Source organism: Physella acuta, unplaced genomic scaffold (assembly GCF_028476545.2).
Source record: "Physella acuta isolate Inbredline_101_S28 unplaced genomic scaffold, ASM2847654v3 ptg000087l, whole genome shotgun sequence".
NCBI lineage: Eukaryota > Metazoa > Mollusca > Gastropoda > Physidae > Physella > Physella acuta.
Genome location: NW_026731607.1, coordinates 892,714 through 908,436, shown reverse-complemented (window position 1 = coordinate 908,436; position 15,723 = coordinate 892,714). Strand labels below are relative to the sequence as shown.

The following is a 15,723-nucleotide window of genomic DNA, read 5'->3' as shown; positions in this document are numbered from 1 at the left end:
TAGTAGGTAGGTAGGTAGGTGCGTCATGATGTGAAATAATATTAAATACATAATTGTTAGTTTGGTGCGAATGAATGTTGTTGCGAGAGATATGACGAATGCATGTTTGATGACGCGGATGAAAGAGAGTGAAGTTTTGCCATCGGAACGGGTTGTTATGTTATGCAATCTAGGTAGTTCGGACTAGGGAGAATGTGAGAGATACTTCGTGTAATGTCGATAGTTTTATGTTTATTTACACGAGAATAGTAGTTGAATAATTATTGACCAAGAAAATAATAGGCATTGTGTAAAGCGATTATCGCCTGTATCGTGGTGAGGGGAATGCACATGATAGTGATACGCTTTAAATGGTAGTAGATCACGTGATCAAACACGACACTCTCACAGCAGCCCGTTACAGTCATGTATAAATGTGTCATCTGGTCGATATAGATCTTTGTGCTAAATTTCTCTTTTGCACATTTTTCGTTGTGTTTTTTCTGGTTGCGCATTTTTCTGTTTGCGCTTTTTTCTGTTTGCGCTTTTTTCTGTGTGCGCTTTTTTCTGTTTGCGCTTTTTTCTGTTTGCGCTTTTTTCCGTTGCACTTTTTGTTTTGCGCTTTCTTCCGTTGCGCTTTTTTCCGTTGCGCTTCTTTCTGGTCACCGCTTCCGAGAGCGCCCCTCTACGTCCCTGACACCTGGGCGGTCACCGAAGTATCCTACCTCACTAATACAATGAGTGATCAACTCAGGACTTTCATGCGTTAAGTAAACCGGTGTCCCGATAAATAAGATCTAAGCGCAGGCATTGTTTACATTTGAATAATTCAGTTTTTGATACAAGGTTAGACGTATGAGAATATAGGGCTAGTAACACATTAATGAAACTCTTCTTATATAATTCGCCAGACTTTCTTCTATCCACGCGGCAACGTGCGTGGAAAGGGCACTCTAGTCATTTATATAATCAAGCGGTTTAATTAGGTATTTATAATTATATTTGTATGAATGATGTCTTAAAAAATTAAAATCTATCCATCTATATCTGTAATCTCTGTAATATAAGTCTAAGTGCTTTTACGAGTTTGTGGTATTGAAAAAGAAAGGAACAAATTTTATTTACATTATATTTTAATACATTTGAATCAGGAAAAACAAATCTTAGCAGCTGTTGGGTATAAGTGTAAAATTGTCAAACATAACAATGCAGAAACAACAGTTCACACGCACATATATTATGTTGTTAAATTTAAATCGTAATTGGCAGTAATTAAATTAAAGATGGTTTTGAATATTATTAAAAAACATAATATTATTTTTTTAAATTACTCTCTCCATAGTTGTTACGATCAGAACATCAAATAAAAACATAAATTATGCATTGTGTTCTTTAATTTTTTAATTTTTTTCTTTCCTCAGCATTTGCAGAAGCAACGTTAAATTTCAAACTACGTATACGTTAATAATGTTACATAATTTAAAGTAGAATTTTAAAAAATATTTAGTAAAGAGGAGATTTAGCTCTAGGGAAGAAAGTTGGATTTTTTCTATGATTCTTGCTTTTCGTTGCTTGTGTACAAACCTTGCACGGTTATTTCAAACTTGACAAGTGCTCAGGAAGATGGATTCGAAAAAAAATATCATTTTAACTCTTTTCGTGAAAAATAAAATTGTGGTCATAATACTCAAAAGTAGACGAATAGATCCTAATATCACAAGAGCGGAGGTATTCCCTGCATTGCTTTTTACGGTTCGAGCGCGTCATGATGAAATAATTTATTTACTATTAAAATATGGATCAAGATTGATTCGGGTAACAAGAAATAATTTCGATGTGATGGTATTTGCAAGTCGAAAAGAGCATTATAAAGTTCTTCAAATACTAATTGATAATGATGCAACTATTATATCAATTTTTAACACCGAACTTAAGGCATTAATGTTCGCATTTGTTAGCGAATTCGACATGTTAGTTGATTTACAGCTAACGTTTATTGGAGGTTCAAACGGTTTTAAAGCATTGACAATTTTTCGCAAATACGGACGATACGATGATTTCAGGCTGCTATTCAACCGCGGGATACCTTTAAATTCTGTTACCAAAACATTCGGTTTATTGAAGACAGCTACTAAGTACGGCAAACTTAAAATTGTAGAGCTATTAATTAAAAGTGGAGTTGATTACCATCGAGTAAGAAAAGATGGAGTTAGTTTATTGATGATTGCGTCTGAATATGGACATACTGGAATTGTCAAGACATTTCTTGAACACAAAGTAGACGTTAATCTAACATCAGCAGACGGATTAAATGCACTGATGATAGCAGCTCTAAATGGACATATTGGAATAGTAGAATTATTGATAAAAAATGGTGCTAATGTAAACCACTTTAATAAACAAGGATTCGATGCTTTGATGTTGGCATCTCAGAATGGCCACTTTGCGATCTCTAAGCTTCTTATTGAGAGCGGATCAAATTTAACGCACACAATGAAAAATGGTTATACTAGCTTAATGATTGCTGCGGACAACGGACATGATAAGGTTGTTGAATTACTACTAAACAACGGTGCAGATTTAACACATGTTAACGAATATAAATGGGATACTTTAATAATTGCTTCCAAGAAAGGGCACCATAGAATTGTGGAGCTACTCATTACGAAAGGCGCAAGTTTAAATTGCCGCACCGATAATGGATTTGACGCATTGAAAATAGCTTTTGATTTCGGACATTTCAAAACGATACATATATTATTAAAAAGCTGTGTAGATTCAGATTATTTAATACACAGAAAACAAGAAGGTTTAATTTTTGCTTGCAATAAAGGATATTATAAAACGGCAAAATTATTAATTAAAGGTGGAACTGATGTAAACGAGATGACAACAGATAGTTACAGTGCATTAATAGATGCCACAACTCACGGCCACACAAGAATTGTTAAATTACTGTTAGAAAATGGCGCAGATTTCAAAGTCACAAATGTGTCAGGAATGAATGCCCTAATGATCGCATCCGAAAGCGGTAGTTATAATATTGTAAAATTGTTAATAAAATTCAAGGCAGATTTAAATTTGTTTAATGTAGATGGAGTGACTGCTTTAATGATTGCTGCTTACTATGGGCATTTTAGCATTGTAAAGCTATTGACTCAAAGCGGAGCAGATATAAACATAGTATCTCAAGATGAATGTAATGCTCTAATGCGTGCCTGTGAAGGAGGAAATTGTAAAATTGTACAATTTCTTTTAGAAAACGGAGTAGATTTAAACTCCAAAGCCATAGATGGAACAGATGCGATGATGATTGCATGTCTAAATGGACATTATACAATTGTAGAGATGCTGTTGAAACGTGGTGTCGAGTTTAAACGCACTAACTCAATTGGACAAAATGCGTTAATTTGTGCATCTCAAAAAGGACACACTGAAACTGTACATCTCCTTATACAACACGGGGTGGATGTAAATTTTATGAATAAAAATAATGTAGATGCCCTAATGTTTGCATCTTTAAACGGACATTATAATGTCGTAAAGCTTTTACTAGAAGAAGGTGCAGATTGTAATCACATTTCTTCTGATGGAAATAATGCATTAATGTTTGCATCAAGTAATGGTTATTACAAAATAATTGCGAAACTTTTAAAAAGTGGAGCTGATCTTAACTGCATGAATGATGAAGGTTTGGACGCATTGATGTTAGCATCTAAAAAAGGATACGATAATATTGTTAAGTTACTACTTCAAAATGGAGCGACTCTAACACGTGTGCATGATGATGGTTACTTCGCACTGGTATTAGCTTTAGTTGAAGGGCATCATAAAGTAGTTGAATGTCTGCTTAATGTTGTAGCCAATATAAACTTTCTATCAGAAACTGGAGTTCTGCCATCAATTAGTAGCTCTAATAATGATACTCCAATAATGTTACTAGAAAATCTGTTTGATTCCTCTTCTATTAAAATACCAGAAAGTACTAAACTATTAGATGGTACATGTATTATACTTGGAATGATACAGAACCAAGGGACAAGTTTAAAGTATGATTCAAATGATTTTAACGAATTGATTGTAAATGCATTCTTAGGAAATCAGAATAATGTAGCAATGCTTGTAAGAAAAGGAGCTGATTTAAAACATGAAACTAAATGTGGTTTAAATGCTCTAATGTGTGCAAGTCTAGGTGGCCATTACAATATTGTAAAGTTACTTATTGATAATGGAGCAAATTTAAATTCCCGAACTCCTAATGGAAATAACGCATTAATATTTGCTACTATAAATGGACACGAGAATATAGTTAATTTATTAATAAAATATGAAGTTGATTTAAATTGCTTAAACGAAGATGGTTTTGATGCACTGACGATTGCATGCTTGTATGAACATTATAACATTGTACACCTTCTAATAAATAATGGATCACATTTTACAAGTATTAACAAAAAAGACTTCAATGCATTAATGTGTGCATCCCGAAAAGGAAACACTAAAATTGTTGAACTTCTACTGAATAAGGGGGCGGATGTAAATTTTCTGAACACACATGATGTAGATGCCCTAATGATAGCATCTGTAATGGGACATTATAATGTTGCAAAGCTTCTACTTAAAGCAGGTGCAAACTGTTATCACATTTCTGCAGACAAAAATAACTCATTAATGTACGCATGCAAAAATGGACATGACAAAATAGTAAAGTTACTTTTGAAACATGGAGTTGATGTAAACTGTGTTAACGTAGATGGGTGGGATGCGTTGATGTTAGCAGCAGAAAAAGGCTACGATAATGTTGTAGAGTTATTACTAAAACATGGAGCTGACTTAAGGTGTATTCATGATGATGGATGGGACGCATTGGTTATAGCTGCCCAGAATGGACATTATAAAGTTGTTGATTTGCTGCTCGAAAAACATACTTTGATCAATCCTGAATCTAAATGTGAACACGATAACACAGTATTGAAAGCTGCTAAATGTTCTGATTTTAATATGCAGATTACAACAGGTTGGGATGCTTTAAATTTTGTGAGACTAAATCGTCACAAGAGATACTTTAAGTCAGCATTACAACGGAGGGTTTTATTAAATTTTAGAATTTTAAACGGTTATAATCCGCTGCTTATTGCCGCATACAACGGTCAGACAAAAATAGTAAATTTACTACTTAAATCAAAAGTTGATTCAGATCAAATATCCAGAGATGGCTTCAATGCTTTAATGTTAGCATGTCTAAATAATCATTTTGATACTGTAGAATTACTACTTAAAATGGGTAATTGCGATTTAAATAAGTTTAACAAAAACGGACATAATGCACTTATGTGCGCGGCTCTAAAAGGACACCATAAAATTGTAGAGCTTCTACTAACAAATTATACTGATTGTAATCTGCATAACACAAATTATGTAGATGCCCTTAACATCGCATCTCAAAACGGATATTATGAAGTCGTAGAGCTTCTACTAAATAAAGTTGTAAATTGTAAACACACATCAACAGACAAAAACCCTTCACTAATCTTTGCATCTAGAAATGGACATGACAAGATAGTAGAGTTACTTTTGAAGCATGGAGCTGATGTAAACTGTGTGAATGAAGATGGTTGGGATGCGTTGATGTTTGCATCTGCAAAAGGCTATGAACATATTGTAGATTTACTACTACAAAAACAAACACAGAAAACTTGGTTTGATTCGTTGAGGATTGCTGCTTACAATGGACACAAGGAAATTGTAAAAATGTTTATCGATAAGGGTATAGATTTAAAAACAAAGACAGAAGAAGGATTTAATGTATTAATGATTGCCGCTCAAAATGGTTATTATGAAGTTGTAGAGATGTTAATTGATGAAGGTGCAGAACTAAATGCTTCAACATCAATGGGATTCGATGCATTAATGTATGCATCTCTAAACGGACATAACAAAATAGCTGATTTATTAATAGAAAAAGGTGCAGATTTAACAAACGAAACAGAGCAAGGATATAATGCAATGATGCTTGCATGTCTTCATGGACATCACAAAATCGTAGGGATGTTGCTAAATCGTGGAGTCGATTTAACGCGAGTCAGGGCAAATGGACCTAATGCATTAATGTGTGCGTCTCAAAACAGAGACACTGAAACTGTAGAACTTCTACTGAAAAAGGGGGCGGATGTAAATTTTCTGAATACAAATAATGTAGATGCCCTAATGATAGCATCTGTAATGGGACATTATAATGTCGCAAAGCTTCTACTTGAAGCAGGTGCAAATTGTAATCACATCTCTGCGGATAAAAACAGCTCATTAATGTACGCATGCAGAAATGGACATGACAAAATAGTTGAGTTACTTTTGAAGCATAGAGCGGAGGTAAATTACGTGAACTTAGTTGGATGGGATGCGTTGATGTTAGCAGCTGAAAAAGGCTACGATAATATTGTAGAGTTACTACTAAAACATGGAGCTGACTTTAGGCGTATTCATGATGATGGATGGGACGCATTGGTTATAGCTGCCCAGAATGGACATTATAAAGTTGTTGATTTGCTGCTTAGAAGTATTCGAATATCTGAATATATTAATGAAAACAATCACGCTTGGAATGTATTATTGATTGCATCGCAGTATGGGCACAGTAACATTGTTGCACTGCTACTTAAGAGCGGGGTTTATTCTTCTAGCCTAGATACTAGCATGTTTCAATCTTTAGTAGTTGCTTGCGATAACGGATGTGAAAAAGTTGTGCATTTGCTTCTTGAAAATGGAGCTGATTTTAATGGCAAAAATAAAGAAGGATTAGACCCATTAATGATTGCAGCGACCAACGGACATACCACAATTGTAAAGTCACTGTTAGACAAAGGAGCAGATATAAATAGGTGTTCGAAAGATTTGCTTAACTCTATAATGGTTGCTACACGGAACGGACATTATGAAACAGTAGAACTACTTTTACAAAATGGAGCTGAATCAAATCATATTCACAAAGAAGGTTGGACTGCATTATTAATAGCCTCTCAATATGGTTATTATAAAATTGTTGAACTACTGATTCAACACCAAGCTAATGTAAATCATGAATCAAAAACAGGATACACTTCATTAGATATTGGATGCATTTATGGCCAATATAAAGTAGTAGAAGTACTCCTAAAATATGGAGCTGCTTTTAATTTCAACAGAAAAAACGGATGGCAAGCCATATCTATAGCTTCAAAAAAAGGATATTTCCAAATTGTTAATTTAATATTAAAAAGTGGATCTACTTTCGAAGAATTTCAATCAAATAGCTTATCTGATTTGAGTACATTCATTCCAAACTCATATAATGCGCTCCCCGTTACAAAGTCATTTACTTATAAAAGATGTATATCTATTTTTGAAGTAACTTTGCAAGCGTTCAAGAAAGGCCACATTCAAACATTATTTCTTATCCTAAGCATCTTTAAAGAAAAACTGAACACATTGATATTAGCAAAGCAGATATGCCTTTTGTGTCGTTTATGCTGCCAACGTAAGTATCATACAGTATACATATGTATTTATATATAACCCTACAGCTACACCTGCACCTACACCTTCAACTACAACAACACATAACATATCTAAACCTAAAGTTACACCTACACCTACACCTGCACATACATTTACACCCACACCTACACTTACACCTACACCTAAATCTATATTAATCTCTCTCTCTCTCTCTCTCTCTCTATATATATATATATATATATATATATATATATATATATATATATATGTCTCTGAGCGTATTATTCACAAATGTTTTGTACGCCTCAAGAATACAATAACACACAAAATCAAGATGATTTGGAGCTCTTTTTTTCAACTGAAAATGATGACGGGAAAATCACAATAAATAATTGCAGAGGGTACGTTTTGAAAATATGTTGCTTATTTCATTTGTAAATCTGATAATTTTACTTTTAATTTTTGCAAAGATTATTTCCATATTGTCTAAAAGTATTTCTTGATAAACTATTCAAAGTTGTAGCCGTTTAAAAAAACCGAATAGTTTGACTCTTTCTGAAATTAACACAGGTCTCTAATGTGTTACTTGACGACTGTTTTCAAGAGTGTTTATTCAAATGAGGTTAGACTTCTTGACTTGAATTACTATATAATTCACCTGTATAAGTTTTGAAAAGTATTGAAATATGACTAGTTCTATGATGCAACTACAGCACTAGTTTCATTTTCTGTTTATATTAAGAATTCAGACCTAGTGATTCAAACTATTTCGTTTGACAAACATATATATATATATATATATATATATATATATATATATATATATATATATATATATATAATAGCTACGTTTGTCTTAACTTGCATACTCTGGAATCGGGACCAATGCGCACATTAAATAAAAATTCGTCTATTTTTAAGATACCAAATTATCAAGACATTCAAAAATCTGTTGAAGTCATTATGGGAGAATTGTATAGCATGGAACACATTGACGCCTTTCATTTCTACATTTGTCAAAAGACTTTAAAAATGATTTGCCAGACAGTGATATATAATTACCAAGAAAAAACAGAAGATTTTTTCTCAGAACTTGTCGCTCGTCAATATGCAAGTAAACAAGTTTTCTTATATTTGTCCTAAAAATATACGATACTGTATGTCTTTTTCATTGATAAATTTACGATTTTAATGAGAATTTATTATTAATAAAGAGTGTTTTGTATCAGTGTCGACAATTCTAATGAAGATATATTTAGCTTAGTGCATTAAGGCTTGTTTCTGCTAAGTGTTTATTTTGCTTATGATTGAGATTTTACTATGGACATTTTGAACTAAAACGTAACTAGAATATATTGGTTATGCAATAGAAAATTTCATCTCTATTTTTTTGTTAGGAATTACCCTAGACTATTTGAATAAGGAATCTCTACTTGATACGGCTTCTCCTGACTTTTCACTTGCTTTGATTCAAGACTGCATAGCCTTAATTATGGAAGGTGGTAGCTTTAGTGAAATTTTTGCACAGGTAATCAAGTGTCACATTTCCAATTTTACTAATTTATACGTTATTAGACATTTAATTCCGATTTTTTTTTTATTATAAAATATTGAACAATTAAAAGTTCATAATATGTAGGAATTACACACTATCAGGGGCGTAGCGAAGGGGGGGGGGAGGCGGGGGGTGCGGACCGCACCGGGTGACACCATTTAGGGGGGAGGGGTGACACCAAGGCAAAAAATAGCAAAATATATAGAGAAAAACTTGAGGGGGGGGGGTAGCAAATCGAAAGTTTGAGGGGGGGGGGGTGCAAATCAAAAGTTTGAGGGGGGGTGCAAATCGAAAACTTGAAAGTTTGTCCCCGGGAAGGGTCGCTACGCCTCTGGGGGGTGACACCATTAAGTGCCGCACCGGGTGACACCCGACCTCGCTACGCCACTGCACACTATGCTGATAAAGAACAGTTCGTTCTTTACCATGTGTCCAGTTCAATTAATATTAAATTACTTATAGTTCTTTTAGTTTTTTTTATCTTCTTAAAAAGTGTACATTATATAGAGCGGGTGAATATGATAGTTAATACATGCAAGTAATTAACGCATTTCCTCTTGTATACGTCATTTCTGCTTATAAAAAAAAAAACGATCCTAAAATTACAGCTAAAATCAACATGTATTTTATTAGTCAAATATTAGTCACATAAAACAGGAATTTTATTATATCATGTAATAGGAAGCGTACAGTACCATTTTCAATCCTTCTTTTCAAGTTTTCGCAACTTTACATTTTTACACAAAATTCAAAATTAAAATCGCTAAGACATTATACCATGTACAATACTACGATTGTACATAATGTTTACTGCAATACTTTAGGAAATATTGATATATATATATGTAGCACCACCCCTTAATTTTGTTCATTGTTATACACACAAATTTGAATAAACAATTAAAAAGAAGCTACCATAATGAAAAATCGTAGTAAAGTATAAATGTATTTGAGAAATCCAAATCTTTTATCAGATTAGAAAACAAACATCTCTATTGGAAACAATTCTACAGAGGTTTAAAAAAGTGTTAGTTTTCACAACTTTTCGTGGTTTCCATCGGCGACTATATACTATTTACTATTTTGTCTATAGTGTAACAACTATTAACATATGAATTTATTTAAGACATGATACATAAAAATATTTTTTCCATCCATTGTGTCTAGCCTTAAGTATTAGTAGTTGTACATATGATAAAGTTAACCTAGAGGAATAACGATTATTGCTTGTTTTTTTTTCACAAAAATATGATTTGAATACTTTTAGCACAAAGCTCTTTAATTTATCCATACTAAATTATACATTTTATGTACTTTTTAATCTTTTATTTAGCAATTTGCTACACACGGTTTTGTGAACATAATTACAGAGTACCTTAGATATCATAAGGACGCTGAGGTAGGCAAAACACTAAAAAAATAGCAAATTAATTGTCATTAATAATAGATACTTGATGTATAAATATATTAGTTTGATATATATATATATATATATATATATATATATATATATATATATATATATATATATATATATATATATATATATATATATATATATATATATATATATATATATATATATATATATATATATAAAAAAAAATATATATATATATATATATATATATATATATATATATATATATATATATATATATATATATATTTAAAGAGGTAACAAATAAGGTCAATAAATTTAAAACATAATGTGTATTAATTGTTAATCTTGTTTTTTTCTTTTTAAAAGTATCATTATATGAAATCATAAGCAATATAAAATCAATATGCTTTACAGAATTTGCATTCCTGTTGGATTATTAATTCAGCTGTCAAAATTTTATATACTTTTGCAAGTTATAAATCAACCGAGAAATATTTCCGCGAATCCAACACATACGAAGTAAGTTTTTAAAAAATGCAATTTAAAAAAAAAAGGAATGTAAAATTTATAAAGTCAACATTTTTTAACGAGGGATTATTTCAATATTGTAAAATGCAATATGTTAGCTTAATAAAAAAATCATGTACTAAAGTTGATACGGTTATTGTTGCTACATTTGTAATGTTTTATAGCTCTCATATGGTTGGTTATAATCAAGACGTAATATAGTTATCTAATAAAACAAATAACTTTACGTGCTTATTCATAGTTTATTCAACGCATTGAGATTTCGATTTGTAAAATGTTTAAAAATTGTACACCTTCAACAAATGACATCGTAAAGTAGGCAACTACACTAACATAATACAAAGTAATTTGAATAAAGCCCTGGTCCTGATCAATGCAATTGCTTTGAATGCCTACTAGCTTTATAATCCACCATAAGATCCGTGTGTAGCTTGCATTGCTTCCTTAACTACATAGCAAATTTAATAATATGTAACGTGTAATGAATTGCGACAGACAATACAGGACACAAATATTGCTTTAATTTTTGCGGTTATCGTAGCTTAAAATAGTAGCTTAAACCGATCAGTTCCAAATTATCTTAGTTTTAAAACTTTTTTATGCTCTTACAACACTTAAATTAAATATATAGTGACAAAAGCTAATACTGTTCAATATTAACACAACTAAATATCGCCATAGAAACAGTGTAGACTATTAAAGCTACACACTATTTGGTTCCAATTTTACTTATTTTCAGTTTATGCATGTAAAGTAACTACCCTCATACAAGCCAAAAAATTTAATTTAAGAAATATAAAGCTGCAGTGAAATATGTAAACAAAAACGTGCAAGTTTATTATACTTTTTCTTATTTACTCTAAAGTAAAACGGAAAGTTAAGACACTAAGTCCACGGGAGATGATATACTTTTTTGTTTTGTAAGCTATCAGCTAAACTCGAGATTGCAGTCATAACAGAAAGATAAAAAAAAATAAAACTTGTGAGAAAAAGCATGTGCAGACCTTTAGGGCGAACTGCGCTAAGTTTCAAACTGAGGAGCACGCACATTTCCCTGCAAACCAACTATTCATTGTTCTTAATGCGATGTTGTTTAAAAAGCCTGCATATGCGCTTACACTTACACGCCTTTACTTGGCGACGCGTATTAAATACATCTAAACATATCCAACACAAGTAGACTACACTTAGGTTTATATTAAATTTTTAAAACTGAGTACTCATACGTCGTCTCAAATGACGGAGTGACCTAGTGGTAGAGAGCGAGACTGCTAACCCATAAGACTCGAGTTCAAATCCGTGTTCAAGTCAGGGGACCTCCATGAGTCCACCCAGTTCTGATGGGTTAGGTGACTGGACATAGTGCTGACCACTTTATCCCTTCATTTGCTGAGGTCACAGAAACAGGTAAACTCTACTTCACTTACACCATAGAAAGTCAGGCTTGGAGGGGAACTTGACTTACTTTACATACCGGTATAATCTGGCAAAATTATACATGTATGTTTCTCTGGCGAAATTTGTCTCCTTTATAGGAGCGTCTTCGGTAAAACCGCAGCCAGGCCTCTACGCGGCGCCAGAGACGAGTACTGGGCTCAACCCAGGAAACCAACTTGGCTAGGTACCGATGACACGCATGCTTTACTAGGTGAGGCACTCACTCATGACATGTCTACATGTCAATGCGTGACATTTATCACTTTATAAAAAGGTGAAATGCTAGGGCAGCTGTACGGGTGAAACGTAAAGTGGCTTGGTCTGATATAGCCACATGTTACAAACTAAAATTGTACAACTGCGCTCGTATCTTCTTCTTCGTTCCTAATTTTTAGTGTTGGGAGGGACGAGCCTTATCTGCCAGAGGGTTTGAACTAGAGACTTTTTTCGAATTTTTTAAACCATGAGCTTTGCCGACTAGTATGAAATTGGGGAAAATATTTTAGAGTATCTCTTACTAAAATAAATGGTTGTTTTCAATCTGTAGACGTGTGTGTATTTATAAATTATTATAATAGCTCCAAAGAAAACTTCCACTAAGAAACGTATTTCAACACTATGAATAAAGAAAACATTGTATTATCAATTTAATTGTTAACAATCAAGTGTTAAATCGAAGGATTTGCTTATGTAAGCACACTCTACACAATATTATACAAATGAAGGTTCTTAACATCATTTTGAATGAATGGCTCTATTAAAGTTTAGTTTGATTACTCTGCGTATCTTTGATTGTATCATTTGTGAGGGTTTTTTTGTATACGGTCATTACCTGTTCAAGTTTAGCTCATTTGCTAGGAAAGCTGGAACAGTTAAGACGCAAGCATTTTCGGGCAACAATGTTTCCGTAAGGTTTGGGCAGCAGATCAGGTTCTAGCTTTCGAGTTAAGCAGATCACGCCATCTTTACTGTTATGTGATATCAATTATATGGAATAACTAAACTATTTTAAAAACTGTAACATTCATAGTAAACATTTTTCAGACCTTAGTTGTATAAATAATAGTATTAATAACTGTGTAACAATGTTACATTCTTAAACAATTACCTTTTTTAAATTATAGATAGAAGGAGCATAAGTTATTTATATTAATGGATAAAGACGCAAGTGAAAGTGAGTAAAAATTACAAAGTTGCTGTAAAAATAAAAACATATTTTTAAAATTTGTGTTTTATAATCCTAAGTGTAGAATTAACTATATTTGCAAAAATTTATGTCGTTCTATGAAGAAGTGTGTGTTTTTCATATTTTGCAATATGTAAAATAAAGTCATTACTACAATAATCAACAACAACACATTCTAACCATTTATCTACACCACAATTAAGATTATTTTATTTAAAAAAGAAAAAAAAACAAAACATAAACGATAGCTTAAAACCAGTAGGTCTATATACCAATTCATTCAATTTCCCTAAATTAAAATATAAATTTACCCATAACTACAAAATGGATCGCTAAATCAAATCAAAATGTTTTATGTTAAGATAAATCGAAACTAAATATTTAGATTAAATTATCTCATACATTTAAAACCAAGGAAATACCTAGGCATGTGGCTATTCCTAAATATAAATTAATACTTAAACTAAAACTTAAATCTATATAAAAATATATTCCAAACCTAGTGGTATGCTATAAACCAAAACGGATTCCCCATTAATACCTAATTCTTAGCTTATACACATATTTACATTTATCTAAGCCTATACAAATAGTTAGATGTAACTAATAAAACATTGTAAAGAAGCATAGCAATTTAAAATAGTATTCCAAATTTAGTTTATTTCTAAAACTACCATAGTCTGCATGATGTCACATACGATTTACATTGACCACCTTCACTATTGTTATAATTAACGCGAAGGACAACAAATCTACTAGTCTAGAAGACGTTGTTTTAGCGAAATCAAAATTAATAAAAAATAATAGCATGCATGTACAAAATAAGTTTGATGTCAAATTCAAATGTTTTTTGTTTCAGCAATTTCTTCTCTGGCTCCAGAGTTTCCCAATAAATGGAGTCAAAAGCGCATTGTGAACAACGGTGTTTTTGGGCAGGTTTTTATGGTGCAAGAAGAAGGACATCCAGATGAAGAAAAGTTTATTGGAAAAGAAATTCCTTTGGAGGATGCCAGAACTGATAAATATGAGGTAAACACCATAAAGTTTATATATATATATATATATATATATATATATATATATATATATATATATATATATATATATATATATATATATATATATATATATATATATATATATATATTTATAAATAAATATATATATATATATATAAGATAAATAATGTAGCAATTTACGTTGTAATATATTGAACAGATCTATAGAGCGATAAAAGCTTAGGTTTCTACTTTTTATTTTATACTAGCCGTGCCGGCTATATATATATATATATATATATATATATATATATATATATATATATATATATATATATATATATATATATATATATATATATATATATATATATGTGTAAACCGATACTTTTTTAGTTGGGGGAGTGACACCACTAGGTGCTGCACCGGGTGTTACCCGACCTAGCGTCGCCAGAGGTGTGTGGGTGGGGTAAGGAGCATCATATGACGTTATCGTCTTGACATATATTGCACACACGTTTGACGCCAACCGGATCTTCCCAACCACGGGGTAGCTAAAAATTTCCCTTTGATCTCACATGGATCTATACACCAAAGCATTAACAGATTAATATTAAAAAATCAGATCGATTAATATATCCAGGTGTGTCGACCCAGTATGAGATAGGTACCTTGGTCTTTTTATACCTGCTTTATGATTCAGTGTCAGCCAAACAATAGCATCCCGGCCTTATGAAGCTATTGGTTATAGGGTTTGGTTTAATATGTATTGTATGATGTGGTGGTATTCAGAGTTCCTTCTAGGCATCTTTTCGAAGAAAGTCCAAACCCCTTCGGACGACATGGAATGTATATAGTGTCCGCCCCCACCCCTACCCAAAATATCAAATGCCCCCAGAAACAACGGTGAGGTTGTATATTGAGTGGTATGTATGATTTGGGATTAATGATTGGGTGTCGGTTATGGGATTAGGGATTAATAAAACGAAGTTTGAATTATACTACATGATGTAGTGCAGTGTTTCTTCCAGACTTTTAATCCCAAATAGGGGGTGGCACTTGAAATTTTCGAGCGGCTGGCTAAAATTTCCGCGGAAAGGCGGACTCTGATATAAGTATACATTTTCTATATAAATTCTATTTCGTTCGGGGGGGGGGGGGG

The 15,723-nt window shown here is 32.3% G+C and overlaps 1 protein-coding gene across 1 annotated transcript; it reads left to right on the top strand.

Moving 5' to 3' along the window:
- Window positions 1-1,947: 1,947 nt before the first annotated feature.
- LOC131927213 (serine/threonine-protein phosphatase 6 regulatory ankyrin repeat subunit B-like) lies at window positions 1,948-10,310 on the top strand. Its single transcript, XM_059282952.1, has 3 exons — window positions 1,948-6,970; window positions 8,871-9,001; window positions 10,296-10,310. The coding sequence occupies exons 1-3, from the start codon at window positions 1,948-1,950 to the stop codon at window positions 10,308-10,310; spliced, it is 5,169 nt and encodes a 1,722-aa protein (XP_059138935.1).
- The last annotated feature ends 5,413 nt before the right edge of the window (window positions 10,311-15,723 follow it).